Source organism: Mastigoproctus giganteus, chromosome 2 (genome assembly GCF_048544385.1).
Source record: "Mastigoproctus giganteus isolate SK-2022 chromosome 2, ASM4854438v1, whole genome shotgun sequence".
NCBI classification, from domain to species: Eukaryota; Metazoa; Arthropoda; class Arachnida; order Uropygi; family Thelyphonidae; genus Mastigoproctus; species Mastigoproctus giganteus.
In genome coordinates, this window is record NC_143576.1 from 211,997,238 (window position 1) to 212,022,643 (window position 25,406).

General features: G+C 34.5%; 1 protein-coding gene across 1 annotated transcript in view; it reads left to right on the forward strand.

The window, feature by feature from the left end:
• The first annotated feature begins 458 nt into the window (after positions 1–458).
• Positions 459–25,406, forward strand: part of LOC150090042 (muscle calcium channel subunit alpha-1-like) — a 1,145,904-nt gene continuing 1,120,956 nt past the window's right edge. Inside the window, exon 1 of the mRNA XM_090389719.1 lies at positions 459–1,089. Coding sequence (XP_090245845.1) covers positions 1,071–1,089 — 19 coding nt within the window. The 5' untranslated portion in view covers positions 459–1,070. The remainder of the gene's footprint in view (positions 1,090–25,406) is intronic.

The window sequence follows — 25,406 nt, forward strand, 5'->3', positions numbered from 1 at the left end:
TTCCTTCTTCCCTTTTTTTTTTTTAACTTTCTCTGTAGAAAATAGAAAAATATAACTTAGAATGGAACGCACACTTATCTGAGAAATAAGAAACAAAATAAATACAGCGACAAACAACTAAAATGAAAATATTTCATTTTGAATGTGATATTTCCGCTACATAGTTCTGAAATTTTCATTCTCCCTTGGAACTGCTGTGAACACACTATGTCCCAGTTATTTTTAGCGGCTTTAAATTTAGCAACGTTTTTCTCAGACAATCTAAAGTGTAACATTATTCTGTGGCTGCCGGGTATATTTATTTCTACAAAGTTAGATACGCCCCTTCCACCTCCTCCACCCACTAAGCGGGCGAACCGGGAGGAAAGAAAAAAAAACCCTAAAATAATCATGTCATTATAAAGACAGCCAAGTTACTACGTTTCTCATTTGAAACGAATATTTCGATCATGTAAAAGCCATGTACTAAGGCTGGTACTAATTATCGAAAGTCACGCAAATACTATCATTATTCAAATAGTGTTACCTAACAAAACAAGTAATAGTGATGGTAACATCGATGAGACGCTACAGATGCCGAGGCATTTGGTTCCGCATCCATTAACGACGAGAGAATCTGCAACTAGTGCTAATTTTACCTTGGGAAACTGGGATAAGAAAGTACCCTCATTTTTCTAACCTCTCAACTTCTGCTCTGCAACGACAGGCAACGTTAACGTGTTCCATGTATTCTAACGTAGAGGACGCCATTTCACATTGTTTCGATGTTTACATGAAATTTTCATAAACTACCATTTCGCAATTTTTGTTTTTCGTTCCTCTGTCAACAGCGCCGTCTGCAAATCCTTTACCGAGAAAGAACTTTCACTTCATCGAGCCAGGTACTGGCTGATACACCTCGGCACACGTACGGCTTGCTCGATCGATTCCTCCAGGAATTTCTAGTCGTCCAGTGACCCGGATGAGAGTCCACGATGAGCAATGGCTGAGGTTATAAGAACGATGGGCTCGCTATAGGTTAACAGCAAGTAACACTTCGCAAACTTGTGTCTACAAAAATCGTTTATCACATGGATTCAAGTATGTCAGGTGAGCGTGAACTTCATTATATCGTTTCATATACTTCATAGAATATCATAGGGTACATGTCTGATATACGTATGACACAGTGGACTTTATTCTTGTTACCAAGCGCCTTTGGCCGGCTTTTGTCGCATGGGCTGTCGAAAGGCCAACACCGGCAGCATGCTTTAAGAAAATGTAACGGGTGCATTATTATTATTACGTAAGTATCAGCTTCAGTTTTATAGCTGCTGAACATTTGTGGGTATCGATTTTTTCCTGTATAGCTACGTATCAGTCCGAGGGTGCCATCTATGTACATTAAACACTTTATTATTATTAATAATAATAGTTTGTTTTACCGCTTGCCTGTTGCTAAGATACTGTATATTTTTCTCGTAGAACAAAAGTTGCTTCTGCAGGCATTTCTCCTTAGAGAAGCAACAGAAATTGGCAATTTAAATTTAATTATTCGAAAATCCGAGTATTAAAAAGGAAATTGTGTAATAACGAAAAGAATATCAAATATTTAATGCACTGGAGTTATCATTATCTAGTCTTGGAGCGCATTTTACTTTCCTGGAACGTGGGGCACTGCAAGTCGAATATCTGTTGGCCCCTGCGACATCATCCGTCCCGCACAGGTCTCATGACGTGCGGGTATGTCCGTTGCTAAAAGTTCTATTGAATTTGACGACATTATACAGATTCATTTCGTTTGGTTTGGTATTTAATAACATTCGTTTAATATTGAAGCTTATTTAGAAATATATCAAAAATATACCGTCACATTGAGTAACTAACACCCAACATATATCCATTTTAAGGTAATATATAGTAAAATTGTGACATAAGGCAAACAGCAATTTTTTATGAGATATCCAAGTTTCAGTAGAAATTTAAGTTTGTTTACATTTTATCTACTTTTGGACTATAGTTCAGACAATATTGATAAATTTTTGCAGTTTTAGGTAACAGGTTGCTGCTGCATGTTATTTAATTTGGGCAAAAGTCATCTTGAAAATTTAGTCCATGTTATTACAGATTAATATCTGTATATTAATATAATATATTAAACATCAAACAAAGAGCATTCCACATCAAAGCCACAGGTATATTGAAAGTGCAGTTTGATTTCAGAAACAAGCAGTGTAGGTTCTAAATTTTCCAGAGATGTTTTGCTTGATGTGGAGACTCCCACTATCCATATGTTTGCCACCTGTTCATCCTCATAGTAAAAACCTCTTTAACTTGAATATTTTCAGCCTAATTTTAATAATACATGTTATTATTTATTTTTCTTATACAGCATATTGTGTTATTTTTGGGTAAGTATTATAAAGTAATATTTAATTAAGTCAGTGCTGTTTTATTGATGTAAATTAATTGGAATGGTTCATTATAAGTGAGAAAACAAAACTGTGTATAATGTAGTTCAGAAAATAATTGTTATTCATATAATTATCGGTATAATTTAATAGGCACTAATAAAATCATGATATCAATTTTTAACAATATTGGCTTGTTTTTGATTAATAAATTCACTTTTATGGAATTCTCTGACTAAGAAATTGGATCACCTTTTTTGATGAACTTTGAGTTGAATATTGCTTATGAGTAATAATAATAACTCTTTTACCAGTTTTTTAATTAGAATTTTTTTTGATTTTTAAGGCATGTTGTAATGCCACTGATAATGGATATATTTAATCTGTTAAAACTGATAAAAGTTAGTATGCGTATAATATCTCATGTATAAGAAACAGAATGAGAGATGCAGAAGAGCATGATTTATATTCAACAGAATGAAGAATATAAGCATGATTTGAAAAGGAATGTACTCAAAATTTCATATTGAGTATTTGTCCATAAATCTTTCAAATAAACTTATTTAATATGAATAAGCCACTTGAAAACATGGAATCCGTGAGATGTTCAGATTTTTAATTTTTGGCAAATTGTTTTTAAAATCTGGAAAAGGATTTACTGAGTAGTATTGAAAGTGATATTTTTGCAACTAAGACGGTGTTAAAACTGTATTCTCCATAAATAAAGGGATTGATTAAAATTTTGCATGCTGAACTTGAGATGATCCCAGGAAATAAATAATAATGACAAAAAATATCAAATATGTACTGGTATGGAGTTAACATTGTTACTGAAGCCTTGGAAGTACAATTTATGTAATGTTCTTCCAAGTTTAGTCATAAAATACCTCAACACTCTACTCATCTTCAGTGATGCCTCAACATTCTACCTACTGCTATATTTGGTATAAAAATAGACATAAATCAGTATATTATTTGTTTATTTTTATAACAAAACCAGTATGATGTAAAGACATAAACCAGTATTGGGGGGGTAGGTAATTTAGTGTCTAGTATTAATCGAAGGAGGAGTGCCCTTCTGGATGATCTGGCATCCAGAATGGAGCCTCAGATGGAAACTACACCAAGTGAGGAAATGTTAGTGGGCAATTTGATTGTTAAGGAAACTAAGAATGTATTCTGTGTCTACCAGATGATAAAATTGATGGTAAACAGTTGTTAGTTGTCAGATGCTAACCAGCTGTTATGTGGTAACTAATGACTTAAAACAAAAATCAGCTGATGACTTGGTCAAAATATAAGGTCATGCATGGAAAAATGCCATGAGATGGATAAAAATGTTATCTGAAATTCTACTCAGGGAGAGACTTTATGGTGAAAGCTGTGTACATTAACTTGAGAGACTCTGCAAAACTTATGAAGGAAAGTTTTTTTTTTTTTTTTTTTCTCTGCTTGGCCTGTCCCATTTAATGGAAGGGATATACTAAGGATGGAATTCACTTGAACAGAAGAGGTGCAAGGGTCAATGTTGATGCTATTTAAAGAGATTTTAAGGATTCAGATAAACTGCTAATTGTGGAGGAGATAGGGAAGTTTCTGGTAAGATTCAGATTTAAGTATTTACCAAAGTTTCACTTTCCTTGAGAGAGTACTTGTGGGATACTTCATAATACTTCATGACATGGAAAGAACCAATGAATTAGACACAGTACTTTCAGCAGTTACATGCAAAGCTTGGGTAAATACTTATAAGGGATTTATTAGGGAAGTGAAAAAAAAAATACAAAACTTCAACTGTCTGTACTGGGAGTGTTATAATTAAAATGACTGAACTTTGAGCTACTGATCGGCTAATCCAACACTGATATTGATACAGTATCAGTGTCTGAATCATCCCTATCATCCCAAGATAGGAAATAACAAATTTCATTATGGTGAGTACAGTGTGTATATGTTTAGAAGAGATAGAATGGTTTTGACATAGCCCAGTGGTCAGGAGCAAGAGTGCATAGCACGTGTTCTTGAGTGGAACGGGGTTCAAGCCTGTGACTACTAAATATGATAAATATTTGTATTGATGATTTATTGTAAACTCTACTGACTTGGTTGTTGTGCCAGAGTATAAACAGAAAATTTATTTATTTTTTAGGAGATAAAGGGGGGGGGAGAGGATTATACTGCTTATCAAAAGCTGTTTTTAAGCAAGCAGATAGTTCCCAGAGCAACCTCATTGTGGTGTGAGATGACTAGCAGTAAAGGAAAGATGATAAAAGGAGTGTTACAGGCCAAACAACTCTGAAGAGTATAATGAAAATCTCTTTAGGCAACTTGAGTGCATCATTATGGGAAATTTTTAATTTCTCTCTTATAGATTACAAATGTAGTTCTGACCAATTTTGCAAGCAATGTCAAAAATGGGTAGTATCCAAGAAAATTTCAGTGGTCAAAGGGGAAAATCAAGGCTTTAACACAGGAAGTGGAACTATGGTGGATTCAGGTATTTCTCTAGAACTATAAACTGTAGTTTGATAGTAATGCATTATGGAAAGTGTTTACAGAATTAATTCTGAAGGCTACAAACATATTCATTCCATTTAAGAAGTACTGAAAAAGAAAGATGCCATAATGGATGACAAGAGAGCTGAAAGACTTAATTGAACAAAAAAAAAATGAAATCATTGCACAGTTACAGGCCATTTGTGTGACACTGCTTCATGTGATAACTGTAAGCAGATATGTAATAGAACCATTGAGGGGGATAAGATTTAAAGAAAGCTGAATATGAAAAAAATCATTGGTAAAGAGAGCTAAGAACATGGAAAAGGAATGCTACCCATATATGAATGCACCGAAACAGAAAGTAAATTCTATAGGCCCATTGCCACACCAGAAAGAGTTGTGATGTGATTAACAATCCAGCTGAAATCGCAGCCAAGTTGAACAGGTATTTTGGAACTATCCTTACTGTTGAAGCTACATTGGTGCCATGGGAGAATAGTGAAGTTGAGTTGAATTAGTGTAAAATAAATGACATAATGTCATTTATTGTATTCAGTAGTTTTCCCAACAGGGAAAACTACTGAAGCTGAGAGAGGGTGTAAAGTTCCTGAGGTACGTTCAGTTATACTGCAAAAGGTGGCAGCTAAGTGCATCCAACCATTAGTAATGTTAATAAGATTGTTGTTTGCGGGGTTTATTCCCTTGAACTGGAGAAGTGAAAGTGTGTCACAATATATAATGGAGGAGCTAAAGAAGTGATGGCTAATTATAGACCAGTAAGTTACTAGTCTGTAAAATAAATTATAGACTTCTGTGATTGGTAAGATTATGGAATCTGTAGTTGTAATAAAGATGTAACGCAAGGCACCTCCGTAGCCAGGTGGGCAGGAGCAGCAGTGCGTAGCACATGCTTTTTGATTAGACTGGGGATCGAGCCCATGCCCACCAAATATTGAGGATGCGGAAAGGTCAGGAAATGACCACCCCATATCCCTGGAGCAATATGGCCTTAGTTGCTAATGCTCATAAAAACCAAATAATAACAATAATAATAATGTAACACAAGACCATTTAACAAGAATGGTGTTGTAAATGTATCTTAACATGGTGGTTTCATGAAGGGAAGATCTGATCAATTACTACAGTGAGGTTATAAAGCTGTTGGATGTGAGAAACAACTTTGACATTACACATTTTAGTAAGGCTTTTGATACAGTTCCTCATGAGAAGTTATTGTATAAATTAGAGCAGGTTGGAATAATAGAAATCTATCAATGGATTTAGGGGTTGGTTGAACAATGAGAGACTGATGATCAGAAGTGGGTATTCTTCAGAGGGGGACTGGAGTAGCAAGAGGGGTCCCTTATGGATCAGTTCTTGGACCTCTCATTTCTTGTCTTCCTAAATAATATTGATGAGAGAATATAGGAAAGCTGTCAAACTTTGCTGATGACTTAAAGGCTGGGAGGGCTGTCAGTGATCAGAATCAGGCTGTGCTGCTTCAAAGGATTTAGAGTGACTGCAAATATGGTCTGAAAAATCATAGATAAAGTTTGATGCTACCAGATGCAAATTATTGAAATTGGGGAAAAGGAACCCAGGGTTATTTATAGATTGGGTGGGGGGGAAGGAATCAAAGAATCTACTGGATGAGAAGTCTTGGGGATTATGATATATAGAAAGTCACGAAGCCTCAGCAATGTAAGTGTTGGCTGTGATTTATTACATTTTGTTAGTAGAGAGAAGGAATTTATTATCCTTCTCTGTAAGACTGGTTTGACTACACTTGGAATATTTTATTCAGGTCTGGGGGCCATATCTAAAGAAAGATTAAAAAAAAAAAAAAAAAAATTTTTGGAGAAGGTACAAAGAATTACTGTATATTCGCGAAGCATGCTAAGCATCACCCCTGTGAGGAATGACTTAAGACAATGTGGTCTGCAGAGCTTAACTAGACACCTTGGGAGAGGGGGAGGATTTGATTGAAGTGTATAGAATCCTGAGGGAATTAGTAAAATGAATGAGGGAGAATATTCATATTGATATGCAAGACAACAGCTAGAGGGCATAATAACAAAATCTTAGGGAAGGATGATAGACTAGACTTTATGGAATGTATCTTTGGGCAGAGTGTTATGAAATGTTGGAATAAGCTGCCTGGAATTACTTTATACTGATATGGCTGAGGCAGAGAGTTTGTCAAAAGATAAGGAAGAATTGAATAGGGCACAGCACTTTTTTGACTATGGGAGAGTCTCTTCTCTGCCCCCCCCCCACCTCAGCATATGCAGAATAAGTTCTTGTCTAATTTTAATACTAATATCTGAATAGAAATGATAATTATGTTTATTTTGTCTCTTTATATAATTATTTGCATATAGGTTTATAAGTGATATACCATTTGGATATATCGTAAATAATTTAAATGCAAAAGTTGCTACTTTATTTATTTATACTGATGTTGATATCAATTTTTTATCAGCAGTCATAGTCAGATTATACTGATTGTTGATATACAAGTTTCAGTAAATTTCCCAACATGCCATGATGAAGTTAGCCAAGCTCAGGTAGAGGAAGTAGAGTTTCCTGTTGGTTAATTTGGAATTTTTGTAACATGCAAATTGGCATGCAAATGAATAAACATGCATATACACTTGTACAGACATACTTTGTGATAAAGGCCACGTGATAGCGCCTTTGTGATTGAAGTGTGAAGTAGTTTGCACTCAACAACCAATCCCAAAATGCATATGTCATCATTCTGGTATGCAGAAAGTTTATATTACTGGAATCTAATTCACCTCGCATTTTTAAGTTGAATTTAATGAGCATTTAAATTCATTGCTACATATAAAAAAGCAGTTCTGTTTGTTGACTTGGATGTTATGTTCAAATTGAATTGAGCTTCATTAGATGCCATTTGATTGTATTCAAGATGTCTGGTATGGTTTGAGTAGTAAAATCTCTTCCCATAATTTACAGATTGTAAGGAATTTATTTGAAAATTGAAGGTGAAAGATTTTGTTGACATTTGTCTCTGATAACTTTCTTGTCAACTTTTTTAGGACTTTGTACTGCAGCACTTGATGCAGCTATTTTACTATTCTAATTTGAGATTGACAATAACATTTTCTATGTCCCCTTCCTTTATACACTGATGTATGCTGTGTATACACTAATATGGTCCAAGACAGGTACTAGTCAAAGCTGCACAATCCCTTATATCTGTAGATTACAATTGAACTCTGCATTTTGTATACCATCAGTATGTTTAGAATAAAGACAAGAAAATGATTTTAAATTATGTACTTTATAATGATATTATTTATTTTTACATTGTATTTGATAATACAATACTGCTGTTATGTTAATTAATATATTTAATGCAACAGCAGTCTTGTTATTCAAAAAATTATCTGAGTACCTCACTTCCAACACAGTAATACGAATCAGTTCACTGTTATGAACTTTGTACTTCTATTCTTAGGGTGAATGTTTTGGGATATGGATACAAAACCTGATTTGGAATTTGTTGCAGACAGGTACATCAGTATAAAGTAATTCTCAATTTATGTTCTTTCCCTTTTTATATACTTAGCTTATTGGATGTGTTGATACCAAAGCTTTAATCCTGCTACTTGCTTCTCTATAGTTATTTTTTTTTCTCTGCTGACTCAATGAAAGATGCATTTTCCTTATATCTGAACATAAGATGTGTTAATAATTCTACTATTGTATTGTACTATTGTATTCCACCCCATGGTTGGTTTGGCTTCAGTTTGGCCATGATGATTCTCAACATAAGGGTATTCATGTTCTGAAATTCTGTGGTGTTTCATGAGATTTCCTCCTATGCTTAAGTCATAACTTATATGCATTAGGAAGCTGGATTCTTATGTCATCAGCATGCTGTTTAGTACTATAATTATGATTTGGATGCTGACACCTGGTTTGAGATCCTACATTCAGTGGAAATATACAGACTATTGGTTTCCCTCATGGCTCAATGAGATTTTCCCTCATGGCTCAATGAGATTTTTTTTTTCATTTGTTATCCCGGTGTTGTTGTTGTTTGATTGTAACTCTGCATCTCACCTTGTCATTGTAGCTATATAGTTTATCCTCTGATTATTTGATATTCTGTGTGCAACTGTTGACTAATTTTCTATGTAAAGCCCTATAGTAGTATTTAGTGTTTTTTGGGGTATTGTTTGTATAATTTTTATTTATTTTACTAGGATTTGTTATATTATATTAGGATTTATTATACTAGGTATTGTTTGTATACAATACACTGTATGCACAAACTGCATTCACATTACTTTTTTTAATAGTGATAAAGGATTTTAAGTACAGCATGTATATTTCTACACCATCCAAAAAAAACCCAACTCATGGCTCGAAAGTGCCTGATCACTTTATCAACTTAGGATTCCAATAGAATCTAATCACTGTTCTGTATGAGGGGTATTTAAAGGGTATTTAAAGTGGGGATGGATGAGGCAATATCATAGGTGATAATTGCTTAACAACTGTTGATGCAGAAGGCAGTTTTATGAGCATTAAATCTGTCTTATAAATAGAAGTCACTATTGATATCTTTTTGTTTCATTTCCCTACTTGTCCTGCAAATGGGACTGTGGTAGAATTGAGAGTTATTTGTCCTTATAATCCAGTGATTGCAGTACCATGATATATCACAAAATGCATTTTTGAGAGAAAAAGTAATTGTCTTGTTTCCCTCACTTGAATGGAGAAATTTTTATTGCTTGTGGTGTTGTTGGTTTTTCACTAGATTTTTATAATAGAAAAAAGCAAGCATCCTATTATAATTACCAATGTTATAACATTCTTTACGACTACTGTACATGTCAGAATAACACCAAAGCATAAAAAATATTTTTTAAAATTATTTGTGCATATCAAGGGTAGACATAATATTTGTACATATCAAGGGTAGACATAATATTTGTACAGAGATGCCTACAAAGGGAACCCAGGGAAATGTTTCAAATAATGATTCTTGAAACACTAATTTGAGACCATTTTTATTTCAAAAATGGCTGTAACAACTGTTTATGCTCTTAATTTCAAAAGGTAATGTAATTAATGAAGCAGAACTTGGACTGGGAGCGTGTCATAGACCCTAGATCTTTCTTAAATCATTGGCCCCATTCACCGTTAGATACTTCTGAAGTATGAACGAGGGATAATTTTTCTGGATCATCATGTGTGAAAGTATTCATTGATAGAGGGATTACAGTAGCAAGTAGGCATTATTTCATTTTCATTCCAAAAGATTTTGGCTAGTAAAATGATTGAGCATGATCTCTGCAATCAGATCATATGCACGTATATCTATTTTTGAACCGAGAAATGGTTACCATGTAAATTTTTGTTATAACAATGTATCCTATTACTAATGTACAAGGTGTCCATAAAGTTCTTCTAAAGTTTTTTTCAGTAGATGTAAAACAAATGAATGCGACTTATAGACATGCATTTTGCTGTAATTTTTAGTATATCTCTGAATTTTATTTTATTGCTTACTTTAGTATATTTTGATGTGGGGGCACTCATGGTGGCATGCAATGCCTTGTTGGTAACAACACAGTGGCATTTGTGATGTAATCTTTAGATCATCAGATCCAGTGATTGTAGTACCATGATACACCACAAAATGTATTTTTTAAAAAAGAGAAACAGTTAGAGCTATTTTCTTGCAGAATGACATATGGTTGGTGCTGAGGCACTGCATATTGTAGTTATTGTTGTGTCATGGTTTTTATGGTATAAGGGGTTACTCTACCAAAATTCTACTTGCCATAAAGTTGGGTCTCAGTATCCCTTTTCTGCCTGTTGCCCAGACATATCCCCCCCCTGATTTCTTCATGGAGATATGTTAGTACATGGTGTATCATGCTACAGTCACTATGATTGATGACCTGTGATCCTTATCATGAATAACATTGCAGTGACAGATGTTGCTGTGTTACAACCAGTGGCACACCAGAAATTTTGTATGTTCCACTCTGGTAGCTTTTACAAAGGTACCAGAGTCGAACATACGACAGTACAGTTTCCCCCCATGGGTTTGTGCATGTTTCTGCAACAAATATGCAAGGAAATCAATTATCAGCATGGATATACTCCATGCCCCCAAGGGTGCCTACATAGAGTTCACTAAGGTAAGCAACAAAACTTACTTTCTTACAAATTACAGAAAACTCACATGGTTATAGTGGCATTTGTTTGTTTATAGCATTAATCAAAAATTCCAGAGGTACTTAATTAATAGACACAGTATTACTTCATTTGCATTACATGACTGTAGTCTCCTTTTTAGGCCACGTGCAGGTTTACTTAGAAGTTGCATTATACAATAAATTAATAAATAAATGATGCAAGAAAGCAAGCTTATATAGCATCAGTCAAAAAAAAAAAAAAAAAACCACACACTTCACCCATCCATACCCTCCAAGAATTTGTCTAGTTCTTGAATTTTTTCAAGCCATCCACTTGTACAATAGTGGACGGAAGCCTGTTCCAACAATCAACCACCTACTTGCTGACAGCAAACTTCACATCTATTCTGCAACCATTCTTCCTCAACTTGAATTTATGTCCCCCTTCAGCAAGAGGAAGAATACCATTAGCATTTAGCTTACTCAATCCATTCAAGAATTTAAACACCTCAGTCAGATTTTCCTACCGATACCTAGGCTCCAGATACTGCAATTTTTAGAATAGAAGCCCTTCTAGGTGAGAGCACCTTTTTGTTCCCTTCACCAACTAGTTGCCCTTCTCTGCACCCATTCCAGCAGATCTACATCCTTCCTAAAATGAGGCCTTCAGATGTATGCACTACTTAAAATGTTGCCTAATCATTGCTGTAAAAATTATTATCATCATTGGCAAAACCTCCATGAGCTGTCCTGGTACCTGTCTGCACTGCTCAGAGAATTTCATATCTGACTGCACAATTACCCCCAGGTCTTTCATTTTCCACTACCTTGAGTGTAGTACCACAGAGTTGGTGCATTACTGAGGGGTTACTGTTACTCATATGCAGTGCTTTGCATTTGCCAGTGTTAAATTTAAATTGCCATTTCTTGGCCCATCTGCCTAACTTTTCTAGATCCTCTTGCAGTAGCATACTGTCATTACTATCATTAACCACCCTGCCAACTTTTGTATCATCTGCAAATGTAGACATTAAGCCAGATATACCTTCATTAATAAACATTCAAAAGAACAATAGGCTCAGTCCTGAACCCCAGGGGACTCCACTAATAACATTAGCCCATGAAGAGCAGTGCCCATTGATGACCACTCTTTCTTCTTCCACTTAACCATCTCTTTATCCTTACCGGCAACTTGTCCTTAATGCCACATTATTCCAGTTTGTACAGTACTTTTTTTATAGTATGTTATTTTTATAGTATGAACCAGAGCTGTAATGCTCTGGTTCATACTAAAAAACAACAGTATCAAAAGCCTTCTTGCAAACCAAGTATATGATATCAAAATTCGTTTTTTGCATCCAGTTCCTTGGTCAGTGCATCACAGTAACCTATCAGGTTGGTTAGACAAGATTGCTACTTAACAAACCCATGCCATGCCATGACTGTAGTATAATTGCATTTCTGTACAGATGCTCCTGCATTACTTCTTTAATTAGCGACTCCATTATTTTCCCTGGAACATACATTAAGCTAACAGGTCTGTAATTACTCATGTCACGTTTTGATCCCCCTTTATGAATTGAGGATACATTCACATATTTCCAGTCCTTAGGAACCTCCCCCGAATCCAAGGATGCTCTCATAATTATAGCTAATGGTTTGCTTACTTCTTTGCTGCCTCCCTTAATATAATTGGATAGATTACATCTACACCAGGTGCCTGTTTTTTTTTTTTTTTTTTATGTTCAGCTTCAATAATTTCTCATCCATAAAAAAAAAGAGTAATGAGAGATCTTTTTTGTGCTATGTTTAGAAGTGTTTCCAATAGGTAATAATACAAATAATTATTTATTAAATAAATGAAACTATGAATTTATTTAATAATTAATCATGTGAAATATTTAATATTAATTAATACTTTAATATTATTTAATTGTAATATTAATTAGATTGTAAAAATAATTATTAAATTATGGAATTTAGGTGGACTGTTGTCTCTTTATAATTTAAACTGCTTAGTTAATGCAATGGCCTTAATTCTGACCGCTGAACAAGCATTTTCTTCATAAGAAGTTTTACTGGTATTGTACTACTTTGAAACAAATAGTATCATAAAGGAGGTTAATTGCCATTTATTTAAAATATTGTATAATAGCCAAAGAGAAGGCTAACATTTTGACAATGTAATATCATCTTTAAATAACTTTAAATTATCATCTTCTCTGCCTACTTTTTAAAGCAAATGTGTTTGAAATCAGTCCAACACTGGGCACCTCATTATAAAGGCAAAGTTTGTCATTCATAAGGTTCGAGAACACATTTTCCACTTATTTATGCATCATATTCACATTCATGCAGTTATGGTAGTGGTAAGTGAATATGTTATCATTCTCCATTTGGAGAGAGCTCATCATGTGAAGTGCAGAATATTGAATTGCAAATAGAGTAGCACCAATTGTGCAATGATTGTAACTCTTATGAGTCACTTTTCCAGGAATACATTCTAAAAGTCAGGAAAACAATTTCCACGGCATCTGGTAACTACAAGGGGCATGTCATAAAATTATGTATCTGGACCAAAAAGGTGCAAGAAGGGCCAAAAATATGGGGAGGAGATGGCTCATATTCATCTTTTTTACCTGTGTAACACCTCAAGTGTTTTTCTGAGTGGTGATCTAAATACCATATTATACAGTTTCAGTTAGTTGCAGCTCATATGAAGTGCTGGAGTTTATCACTCTAAAAAACACATATCCAAAAAGTTGTATATGAAATATACACAGTTTTTAAACATGAGCATCCTGTTCATTTAAATTATTGATTCTCGAACTATGCTATTAAAAATTAAGTTTTCAAACTGTGGGGAAGGAAGGAGAAAATATATCTGGCTCATTCTGCTTTGAATGAGCCAGATTCATATTTTGGTCCAAAAGTTTGTCTAGTTCTTCCTTGAATATTTAAAGTTTGTGTGTGTGGGGGGGGGGGGACAATAAAGTGCTCATATTGTAGTGTCAGTGGTAGAATGCTCAATAGCAAAACTGGGTTTAATTATAAGTAATTTTTAGGCCTGTTGATGGGTGTGATGTATGTTTTTTCTTGAACAGTCTTTAACTCCTTGGTTTTGTTCCTGTTTGCCTTTAACACCAATTAATTATTATTAATTGTATATATCTGAGACAGCCTGCAGGCTAGTAGAATGTGCTGCAATGACTATTCACACAGTATTTACTTCATAGGTTTATACATACAAATCAGTTCTTTTAAATGTGAAAGAATATATAACAAAGCCTGTATAAGGAAACAACTGCCCTTCAGTAAGTGGTAGCTGACAGATTTTCAGGATGGGAGGAACACATTGTAATTCTCTAAATACTGCATTCACTCTGATTAGGTTGTGATTTAGTATATTAATTGCCATTTTGATAAATTACTTGAATTTAAATAACGTTTACACTTGCTACATTTTGTTAAGATGCCACAGTTACTTGGAGTAAATAAAGTTCTGAAAGTTGTATTTCAATGCAATGGTTGTATTATAATTGCTCCTGTACTTGAGGTTAAATATGTTATTTTAGATTAGTTTGTATGCAATAAGATCAGACTGTTGAAAAAGCATTTGTTGTTTATATTATATACACACATTTTTAACAATTGTTAGATCAAGTTCAATATGAATGGTAACACTGATCCTCGTTTGGATTTACTGCTTCTGGAAATTGCCTGTCTTGTAATTCTAAACCATATTTCCATGACATTTCATTCAGTTTATGTGAATTTTCTACTACTATTGTTAAAACATGTTTGTTTCATTAATGGTTTTACATTTGCTTTTATATTTTGTTAAACAGCACATTTTTGTTGAAGAGTGAATTCCACAGGATAGTTGCCACCTTCTTTTGTTTACTGAAATTTTTTGGTAAACAAATATGCAAGTTCTCCTTATGTTTGTAAATTCCATTTGAATGAATCAGGAGGATTCTTTTGACTGAGTTATTAATTACTGCTTTTAATATGTATTTCATGATTTTTTGAATTTAAACCTTGGGACATAATGCTCTAAGGACTTTGAGATTGGATCTTTTTCAATGCAGTAGCTTAAATTGAATAAAAATTCTTGTTTGCTGCATTCAGTTTTCAAACATGACAATTCTTCTGCTCCTACAGAAGACAGAGACTGGGCATTCATATTTAGGCTTGGACTTGTGTTTAACTTAGGCACAAATGCCATTATTCCTCATGTTTTTTGCCCAAGTCTTCAATGGGACCATATATTATCCACAATTTGTTGTACATTTTCTAATAGAGATGCCTGCCTACTGCACGAGAAGACAGTAAGCTTCAAAACAGTTGTACTGGTGACATCTTAGATTTTTAAATATATAACAAATACTGTAAAAAAAAAAATAATAAATAAAATATATATATATATATGAATGATAACTTGGGCAGAACCATGGACATGATTTGTCTCTGGGTAAACATAAATCCTAAGCCTTAATGGTTTATTACTCAGCTTCAGTCTGCATTTGGAGCAGAAGGATCCCCATGACTGAAAATTAAATGTAGTAAGGCATACAGATTTTACTTTTAATTCATATAGCCAGACTAGAATACATTTTTTTAAAAAAGTTTATTATACACCAATTTTAACTAATAATATTTTAGGGCAGAAAGCCTCAAATTATTTAAAATTTAAACTATGAAATTAGTTAGTGCATTTGCGCCATTACTACATAGTCAAATTTTTTAGATAAACCAAAGTTTGCACATTGGCAACGTTATTGTAATTGTGAAAATGCACTAACTAATTTCATAGTTTAAATTTTATATTTGTTAGATCTTGTGTACCACCACTCAAAGCTTCTAAGCTATTTCAAAGCTATTTAGCTTCTGATCAGTGAGTGGGTAGGTACCCAGAGGTATAAGGGCTGACAACCCAGTTGGGACTTATTTACACAATATGAGATGCCAAAAAGTGTGCATCTTAGGCTAATAATATTTTAGGGCAGAAAGCCTCAACTATGTAAAATTCAAGCTATGACTATGTCACAATGCTGCATATTGATGATTGTGTAATGCACAAACTTCAGTTTGTCTAAAAAAATTCAACCATGTAATTATGCAAATTCACTAACTGATGTCATAATTTGACTAATGTCAAACCAATTTTAATTTTATACAAGTAATGGAAGATTAACATTAGTAGAGACAGATCATGTAAGAAAGCAAGCTTATGCAGCATCAGAAAAATAAAAAAAAAAAAAAAACCCCTTCCCATTTGCTCCAAAAGTTTGTCCAGTTCTTCCTTGAATTTATTTAAGGAAGATGGAAGTTTTGTTCCAGCAGTCAACCACCCGCTGGCTAAAGGCAAATTTTTGCACATCTGTCTTTCCTCAATTTGAATTTATGCCCCCTTATGTGCGTAATCTGAGCAAGAGGAATCCCATCAGATTAAGCTTGCTCAAACCATTCAATGCCTCAGTCAGACCACCTAGCAGGTGCCTAGTCTCTAGACCCTGCAATTTGCAGAATTTAAGCCTTTCTTGCTAAGAGTAACCCTTTTTTCCCCTCACCAATCTTTTTGCCCCTCTGTACTCCTTCCAGCAGTGCTACATCCTTCATGGTGCCTCCATAGCCAGGTGGGTAGGAGTGGTAGTGCGTAGCACACGCTTCTTGATTAGACTGGGGTTCGAGCCCATGACCACCAAATATGGAGGATGCGGAAAGGTCAGGGAATGACCACGGCATATCCCCGGAGCAATGTGGCCTTAGTTGCTAATGCTCCTAAAAACCAAATAACAAACAAACTGATGGTCAGTGATAACATGTTTGCTTACTACACTAATATGGCTATGTTGGTGCAAATGTCAGTGGCATAACTAGGCTAGACAAAGGCACTGAATGAACTTAAAAGAAAAGACCTGGAATAACTGAATTATGATTTATTTTAAAAATAAGACTTAACATTTTTATTATCAAAATTAATTATTGTAAAATTCTATAATTTTTATGCAAAAGATAGACTTTTAGATAATCATTTAATAATTATAAAATACTGTAAAATAGCTAATTTATTGAAATTGTATTTTTATTATAGTGGCAAATGATGCAACAACACAAATTCATAGAGCAACAACAACAAAAAATAATTCTACTTATCTCATTTGTCTATCCCTTCCCTGAATTTGTCTAGTTCCTTGAATTTATACACACTACTCACTTCCACACGACAAATGGAAGAATTGGAGATACAATCATACATCTCCAGTCCATGGGGACTTCCCTTGAATTCAAGGATGCTCTCTTAATTATGGCTAAGGGTTTGCTTACCAGCTGTGCTGCCTCCCTTAATATAATTGGATAGATCCCATATACTTTTTTTATGTTTAGCTTCAATTTATCTTCCATTTTCCTTTCAGATATCACAAAATCATATAGCTCCCTGTTAGTTTAACTTATGAATCTACTTTTGTGTGTACGTTGCACATGAGAATTTCTCGTGTGAATGTAGATGCAAAGTACCTGTTCAGTTTTTCAGCAACTTGCAGGATCATCAGCAGTTAAACCATTCACATCAGTTCTTTGCTAATTGCTCTGAGTATTGAGGATAACTCTTACTAAAGTAGTTCAAAAGAAGATACTTTTTTCCCTCCTGTTAATACTTTGTCCACAATGAGCAACCTTATTGGATACTAATAGGCCTATAGCCATGAGCTACAAGGTGATTCAGGACATGCAATCCATAGTATATTTTCAGTTTTATTGTAAATATAATTATAAAAGAGATTAAATAAATATTGTATAAATTGGAGCAATGTGGTATCAGGGGAAAATTGCCATTATGGATTAAGTAGTAGGAGAAAGGTTTGATTATAAATGGCTCCTCATGGACTAATGTGATGAGTGGGGTTCTTCAGATGTCATGAGTGGGGTTCGTCAGGTGTCAGTGTTGGCCCTTTACTGTTTTTAATACTTATGAATGATATTGATGTAGGTATTTCAAGTTAAGCGTATAAGTTTCATAATACAAAAGTGGGCATAGGGATTAATGATAGTAAACAAGGTATGCTACCACAAGATGATGTAGATTACTTAAATAGTTGAACTGGAAAATGGCAGTTTAGGTTTAGCATTGATAAATGCAAGATAGTGTATTTAGGTAATAGTAATCACAGAATAACACCATTTGGTGATACTGAACTCAAGGTAGTGGTGTAAGAAAAACATATGATGATAATTGTACAATCTGACATGAAATCCTCTGAGCAGTGCAAACAAGCTGCTTGTGCAACTTTTGGGGTTTCTGTCAGTGACATACAGGAACTTTGCTAGCAGTGATAAAGATTTGATCATCCTGTTGTATGAGGGCATGGTTAGACCACATCTAGAATACTGTGTACATGTTTATAAAGGACACAGCACTGCTAGAAAGGGTGCAGAGAAAACTAGTAAGGTTAGTTGGGAGCACAAAAGGATCTTTCTACTAAGAAAGACTGGGGTTCTGTAAACTACAGTCTGGAAACTAGGGAACTGTGTGGTGACCTAATTGAAGGAATAATAATACATAGTAATACAACATCAGCAAAAAAAAAAAACAACAAAAAAAAACCTTCATCTATCCATCCTCTAATCATTTATCTAATTCTTCTTTAAATTTATTCAAACTACTACCCCATGTCCACAACAAATGGTAGTTTGTTCAAGCAAATTTTTGTACATCTATTCTGTAGCCATCCTTTTTCAGTGTAAGTTAGTCTCTTTGTGTGTTGTCCAATTAATAAATATAGAAAACAATAATGGATCCTGAAGGACTCTGTAAATACCATTAGTCTATAAGGATCAGTGCCCATTAATAACTGCCTTCTGCCATTCAATTGCCCCTTTATCCATAGCAGTAACCTTTTCCTTAATGTTGCCCTGCTCCACTTTATACAGCAATCTTTCATATGGAACAGTATCAAATGCTTTACTGAAATCTAAGTATATGATGTCAAGATTATTATTCCAAATCAATTCACTGTGATCACTGCTGATAATCAGATCAAAGTCTAATTATCAGCAGTGATAATCTATAGTGTCTGCATTTGGTGACTTAATCGGTAATTCAGTAATTCAAATTCATTAATTTGAAGCACTGGTTATGTACTGGAATTGAAAAAATACTCCAGATCTTTTTCATTCTTAACTTCCTCGAGTGTAGTACCACACAGCTGGTACATTATTCTGGGATTATTGCTCCCCATATATAGTATCTTGTGTTCGTCAGTATTAAACTTCAATTACAACGTCAGAGCCCATCTGCCTAATTTTTTTTAGATCTTGTTGCGGTAGCATAGGCTGATTACTGTGGTTAGCTGCCGTGCCAATCTTTGTATTATCTGCAAATTTAGACATTAAGTGTTCTATACCTTGATCAGATCAGTAGAATAAATATAGAAAACAACAGTGGGCCCCAGCATTGAACCCTGGAGGACTTTGCTAATAATATTTCTGCAAGAAGAGTAGTGCCCATTGATAACCACTGTTTTCTGCTACTGAACCAACTCTTTATCCATAGCAGCAATTTACTCTTAATTCCACACTGCTCCGATTTTTATAGCAGTCTTTTATATGCAACAGTATAAAAAGCTTTTCTGATATCTAAGTATAATATCAAAATTTATTTTTTGCATCAAGTTCCTTTGTTACTGTGTTATAGTGTACAATTAGATTGGTCAGACAAGATTGCTCCTTAACAAATCCATGTAAAAGTTGCAGTATAACTGCATTCTTGTCTAGATGATCCTGCATTAATTGTTTAACCAGTGACTCTATTTTCCTTGAAACAGAAATCAAGCTAACATCTGCAGTTGCTCATGTCTCCTTTTATGAATTGGGAATGCATTTGCACATTTCCATCCCATAGAGACCTCTCCTGAATATGGAGATGCTCTCATAATCATGGCTAAAGGTTTGCTTACCTCTTTTGCTGCCTCAGCAAAAGAGGTAATTGTTCACAATTAGCTTCAATTTTTTTCCCTTACTTTCCTCTCAGTTATCACAAAATCTAGGTTGTCATCAGAATTTAACTCACTTCTGGCATCATCCGTAAAAAATTCCTTGTGTGAATGTAGATGCAAAATACCCATTCAGTTTGTCTGAGAACTGAACGGGATCATTAACTGTTAATTCATTCATATCTAGTGGTCTTTGCATTCTTTGTCAGACATTTCTTGTGATCTGCCTTAGTTTGCCTAACCTCTTCTGTGACTTGATTGCAGATTATAAGGCTACAAGCTGTGGCTTATGCCTAATTCTAGCACTTTTAACAGCATTGACCAGCCAAGTCTTAAGTGATAATTTTTGTTGATGCTATCACTTATGAAATGGCATTAATTGTTCATAGAACATTGTCTATATTGAAAAACAAACAATCATGTAACCTTGCTTAAACTTGTAAAATTTCTCTCTCTTTCTAAGTTTAATTTGTTTTATGAAATTGGTATTTCTTATTGCTATGTAATTGATAATGTTACATAAACAGCTACTCCAGGTATCATTGGAAAATATGCCAACACAAGTATTTATTAACTCTGTAGGGTTTCTTCTATGGCAAAACAACAAAATGTAGGGCACAATATGTGCCCCTTATTATAACATTTATTTATTTAATTTGGTTATAGAAATAATGAGAGTAGATGTCTGTTATAGACCAAATGACTGAAGAGTATAATGAACAGTTATGTTGATGAACGGAGGATCAACAAGTCAGAATGTATTGTCATGGGTGATTTTAAATTTCCAGATATCAATTCAAGCTCAGTATAAAGGCAACAGGAGAAAGCAGTATTCTTGATTTGGTTGTCGGCAGTGAGCATAGTCTGTTGGTGTGGGAATTATTCAAAGAAACTACTAACAAAGATGAAGAAGTTTGTTTTCACAAAGGTGATTATAATGGGCTCAGACATTTTTTTAAAATTCTTTTCAGTGGATTAACTAATCTTGCTGAAAGCTGTAAATGTGAAATGGGAAGTGTTCAGAGAGGTCACAGATTTCAATAGCCCCAGGTGCTAGAAAAGCACCTGAGACTGATAGAATCTATCCAATTTCTCATAGTAAAAAAAGCTGCAAAAGAAGTAGTTAAAACTCTAGCTATAATTATGAGAACATCCTTAGATTCAGGAGAAGCCCATATATATTGGAGAAATGTCAATGTATTTTCTATTCAAGGTGACTGAAAAGAGAAGTGGGTGACTACAGACTGGTAATTTGACCTCTTTGCAAAGCCAAATAATAGTCAATAATTAAAAAGTAATGCACGGTCATCTTGATAGGAGTGAAATCATAAAACAGTCACAGAATGATACTTGACCCGTTTGATTAACTGCTATGAGGTTGTCATAAAGGAAATGGTTTCAAAGAATTTTTTATGTCATATACTTAGATTTTAGTAAATCTTTTAGTACTGTACTATGCATGATTTTTGCTTAATTGTATCAATGTTGCATTAAAGAAGTTATTACTGTGGATAAAGGGATGATTAAGTGGCAGGAGACAGTGATTATAAATGACCACTTCATCTTCATAGACTTTGAATGGGGTACTGCAGGGGTTTGTGTTGTACCCTTACTGTGTTTTAATATTTATTAATGATATTGATTTAGGTATTTAAAGTTTGATGTCTAAGTTTTCTGATGAAGCAAATGTGAGCATATTGGTTCACATTCATAATGTTAGTAATCAGGGTATGCTACTTCAAGAAGATCAAGATAAACTGAGCAGATGGATTGAAAACTGGCAATTGAGGTTTAACATTGATGAATGCAAGGTACTGTATTTGGGTTGTAGCAATTACAGAATAGCATACCATTTGGGTGGTAGCAAACTCAAGGTAGTGAAGATTCAAAAAAAGATGCAGGGTAATTGGGCAGTCTGACATGAAATTCTCTATTGGTGCAAACAGGCTGCTAGAATAGCAGCCATTAGTTTCTGTCATTGGTATGTGGAAACTACCAGCAGGAACAAAGGTTATCCTATTGAATAAGGCAATGGTTAGGCTACCTCTGGAATACTTGCATACAGGTTTAAAAATATATTCAAAATATATTTTGAACACAAATATATTTTTACCAAGAAAGTCTGGGGTTCTGTAAATTGCAATTTCAGGAAACTAGGCATGTTTGTTGACCTTACTGAAGTGATGTGTGATGCTTTAAAAGGGCTAAGTAAGCTAAATAGTGATATCTTTATTTTTTTCTCTGATGACACATACAAGGGGACGTCTCCGTAGCCAGGTGGGCAGGAGTGGCAGTGTGTAGCACACGCTTCTTGATTAGACCAGGGTTCGAGCCTGTGACCACCAAATACAGAGGATGCGGAAAGGTCAGAGAATGACCACCGCATATCCCCGGAGCAATATGGCCTTAGTTGCTAATGCTCCTAAAAACCAAATAACAAACAGACACACACAAGGGGACAAATTTAAACTAAAAAGAATGGTTGCAGAACAGATGGACTGAAATTTGCACTCGGTCAAAGAGTAATTGATTGTTGGAATAAACTTCCATATAGTTTTTGTAGAAGTGGCTAGTTTGAGTAAATTTAAAGGTTTATACAAATTATTTGCAGGAATGGGCAATTTTTTTTTTTACCCTCTATTAAAATAAAATGCCAATTTTGGTTCCTATGCGATGATTGTATGTGTAGTGTAAAACCTTCACTACACATACAATCATCGCATAGGAACAAAAATAGGCATTGTATGTGTAGTGTAGAACCTTCACTGTGTTTGTTAGTTTTACTATATAAGTTAGTAAGGAGTCTCTCTTATATTGTTATAAATCTGATAGGGCAAGGATTTTACATTTCATTTCAATTTTGAAAGAGATTTTGGTGTTGGAGGCTATTTACAGACATGGAAATTATGGAGTTCTTGTTGTTCATGTTGCCAAATTGCAGTCATATCAACATACGGACTCCAGTATGATGATTTTAAATGGATGTTATCTATGAGTAGTTCTTGTTGTACTAAAGCTGCTATGAATATATCAGCCAAGAAGTGAGACTCTGGGTTCCCCATTCTGATGTTTGTGTTGTATATTTGGTCAGAAATTTTGAACTATCTTCGTTGAGCAGTTAGATAGACAAGTTTCATTGTCTTTTTGTAGGGATTGGAGGAGTTCTGTGTTAAGAGAATTTTCTTAAGGATTGGAAATTTGGCTTTAGCACATCACTACTACTCTGGCTGAAAACAAATTTTCGTACATCTATCCTACAACCGCCCTGAAATTTAAGTTTATATACCCTTATGGCATCTGAGAAATTTTGTGAGGAATGGATAATTCTTATCATGCAGCTGCATTCGGGTAACGCTCATTCCTGTGTGAAACGCGATATGTTTTTACCTATCATCTAACTGAAGTCTTGAAATTCTGCAGAATTTCAAGACCAGTTAGAAAACATCATGCTGTTATGCGCGATGTTCTGCCGTATTAATTTCAAAAATGGCACTTAAAATGGGAAAATAATTTTTTTTTAAAGCAATGCCAGCTAGAATCACTTTAAGTAAATTCATTCTACGAATGCCCACTTTCCATAATTATATTCTGTTTGGCGGAATTGAGGATGATAATGAGCCACTTGAGCTCCCCGCGTCCAGTCAGTGGAAATAGTTGAATGCGGAAGCATGCCATGTGTTAGTATGTTTTGAGAAAACAGGATAATTCAAGAAGTAAGACTTGTTTTTTTTTTTATGAACGTTACTGTGGTAAATAATACGGAAAGAAAATTATGTGGAGTAATAAGTAAAAAAAAATTAAATTCGAACTTCTTTAAGTGCGACTTCCTAATAAAAACTTTTTAAAAAATGTAATCTTATTTTTATTTAAATTTAATATAAATTTGATATAAGCTTGTATAGAAAAATATGAAATTAATTCAAGCTAAAAGCAAACGGTAGACAGACTCAGGAATTTTTTTTTTTTTTTATAACGACGATGTAGCTAATAATAATAATAATAATAATAATAAAGAAATGGCTTAAACAAGCAGTGCTAAGTTATAGTAGCGCACCCAGAATTTTTTCAGGGGAGCCTGTGGATCAGAGCTGCTGCTTTGATCTAGAGAAAATTACTTTTTTTTTCCCTTTTCCCTCGTTTAAATGAAGTCTCTTTGGGGGACTAAAGCCAGCAGGGGCGTGTCCGCTGTTTTCATCCCCGTTTGGTTATGCAGTGCTATCATTGGGCGAGGTGGTGGTGGGGGGGGGGGTCCATGACAATTGCACACCAGAGGAGTTTTTTCGTTAGGGTTGCTAGTCATTCCCGGAATTGGCTACCTATCCTGGAAATTATATTTTTAATGCATTTTTCTTTATACCCATCCCATATAGAGAAACTGCTTTTAGTCTTATTTAAAATGAATTCACGCAAGCAAAATAAATTTCTCTAACAAATGATCACAACTTATTCAACCAACTGAAACTTTTCCATTAAATTCATAATTGCAACACTAATATATAAGTCTGTGGCAGCCGATAAAGTGTAGATTAGATCACTATTCCCAATTCTGTTCGCGTTTCATAACTTACGAGTCGGGAGACTTTATTCCCTGAGCGAATTATTAACCCAACTCAGCCAAAAAAGACATTATTTCATTATATTATGGATTATAGATAACCTATTATAGATTGTCTATAGGTTGCTATTATAGATAACCAATCCTATATTGTAGACCTTTCATCAGTAATTCTCCAGCCATTTTAATAGTCACCAGTCCTCTCATTGGTAACGAACAGTATGCAGTCTCTTAAATCCGGAACTTGTGCAACGGCACTCTACTTATTTATAATGGTTTTTCCGTTCCTAGATTCCCTACCTTACTGTAGATGTTTTCACCTGCCAAACTCAGCACTTGTGTTGATGCTCCACCCCTATAATTTTTTTCTACCCACTCACTAACTCGTATTCCACTCTCCCAATGTCTTTTCAATCGTCTCTCTGTTTCACTTCATTATTTTCTTTCTTCTGTCTCCAGAAGTCAAAAGTCAACCGACGATGCAGACCAGCGAAAGAGTTTTCTTGATTGGCCGAAATTTAATTAACTTATCATATTCCATCATTTCAGTACCCAACTACTTAAGTAATAAATTGGCATCATTAAGTATATCTCATATTGTGAATGCCTTCACAACGAGTTGCCATGATATTGCACTACCTTGAATAAGTAACACTTCACCATAGGAGAAGACTATTATTACTTATTCTCAGTGGGTACCATCACCCATACGGCACCGTTTCGGAGTTTATTGACTCCTCATCAGTGGGTTGGCGATGGGTGTGGTATCCACTGAGAATAA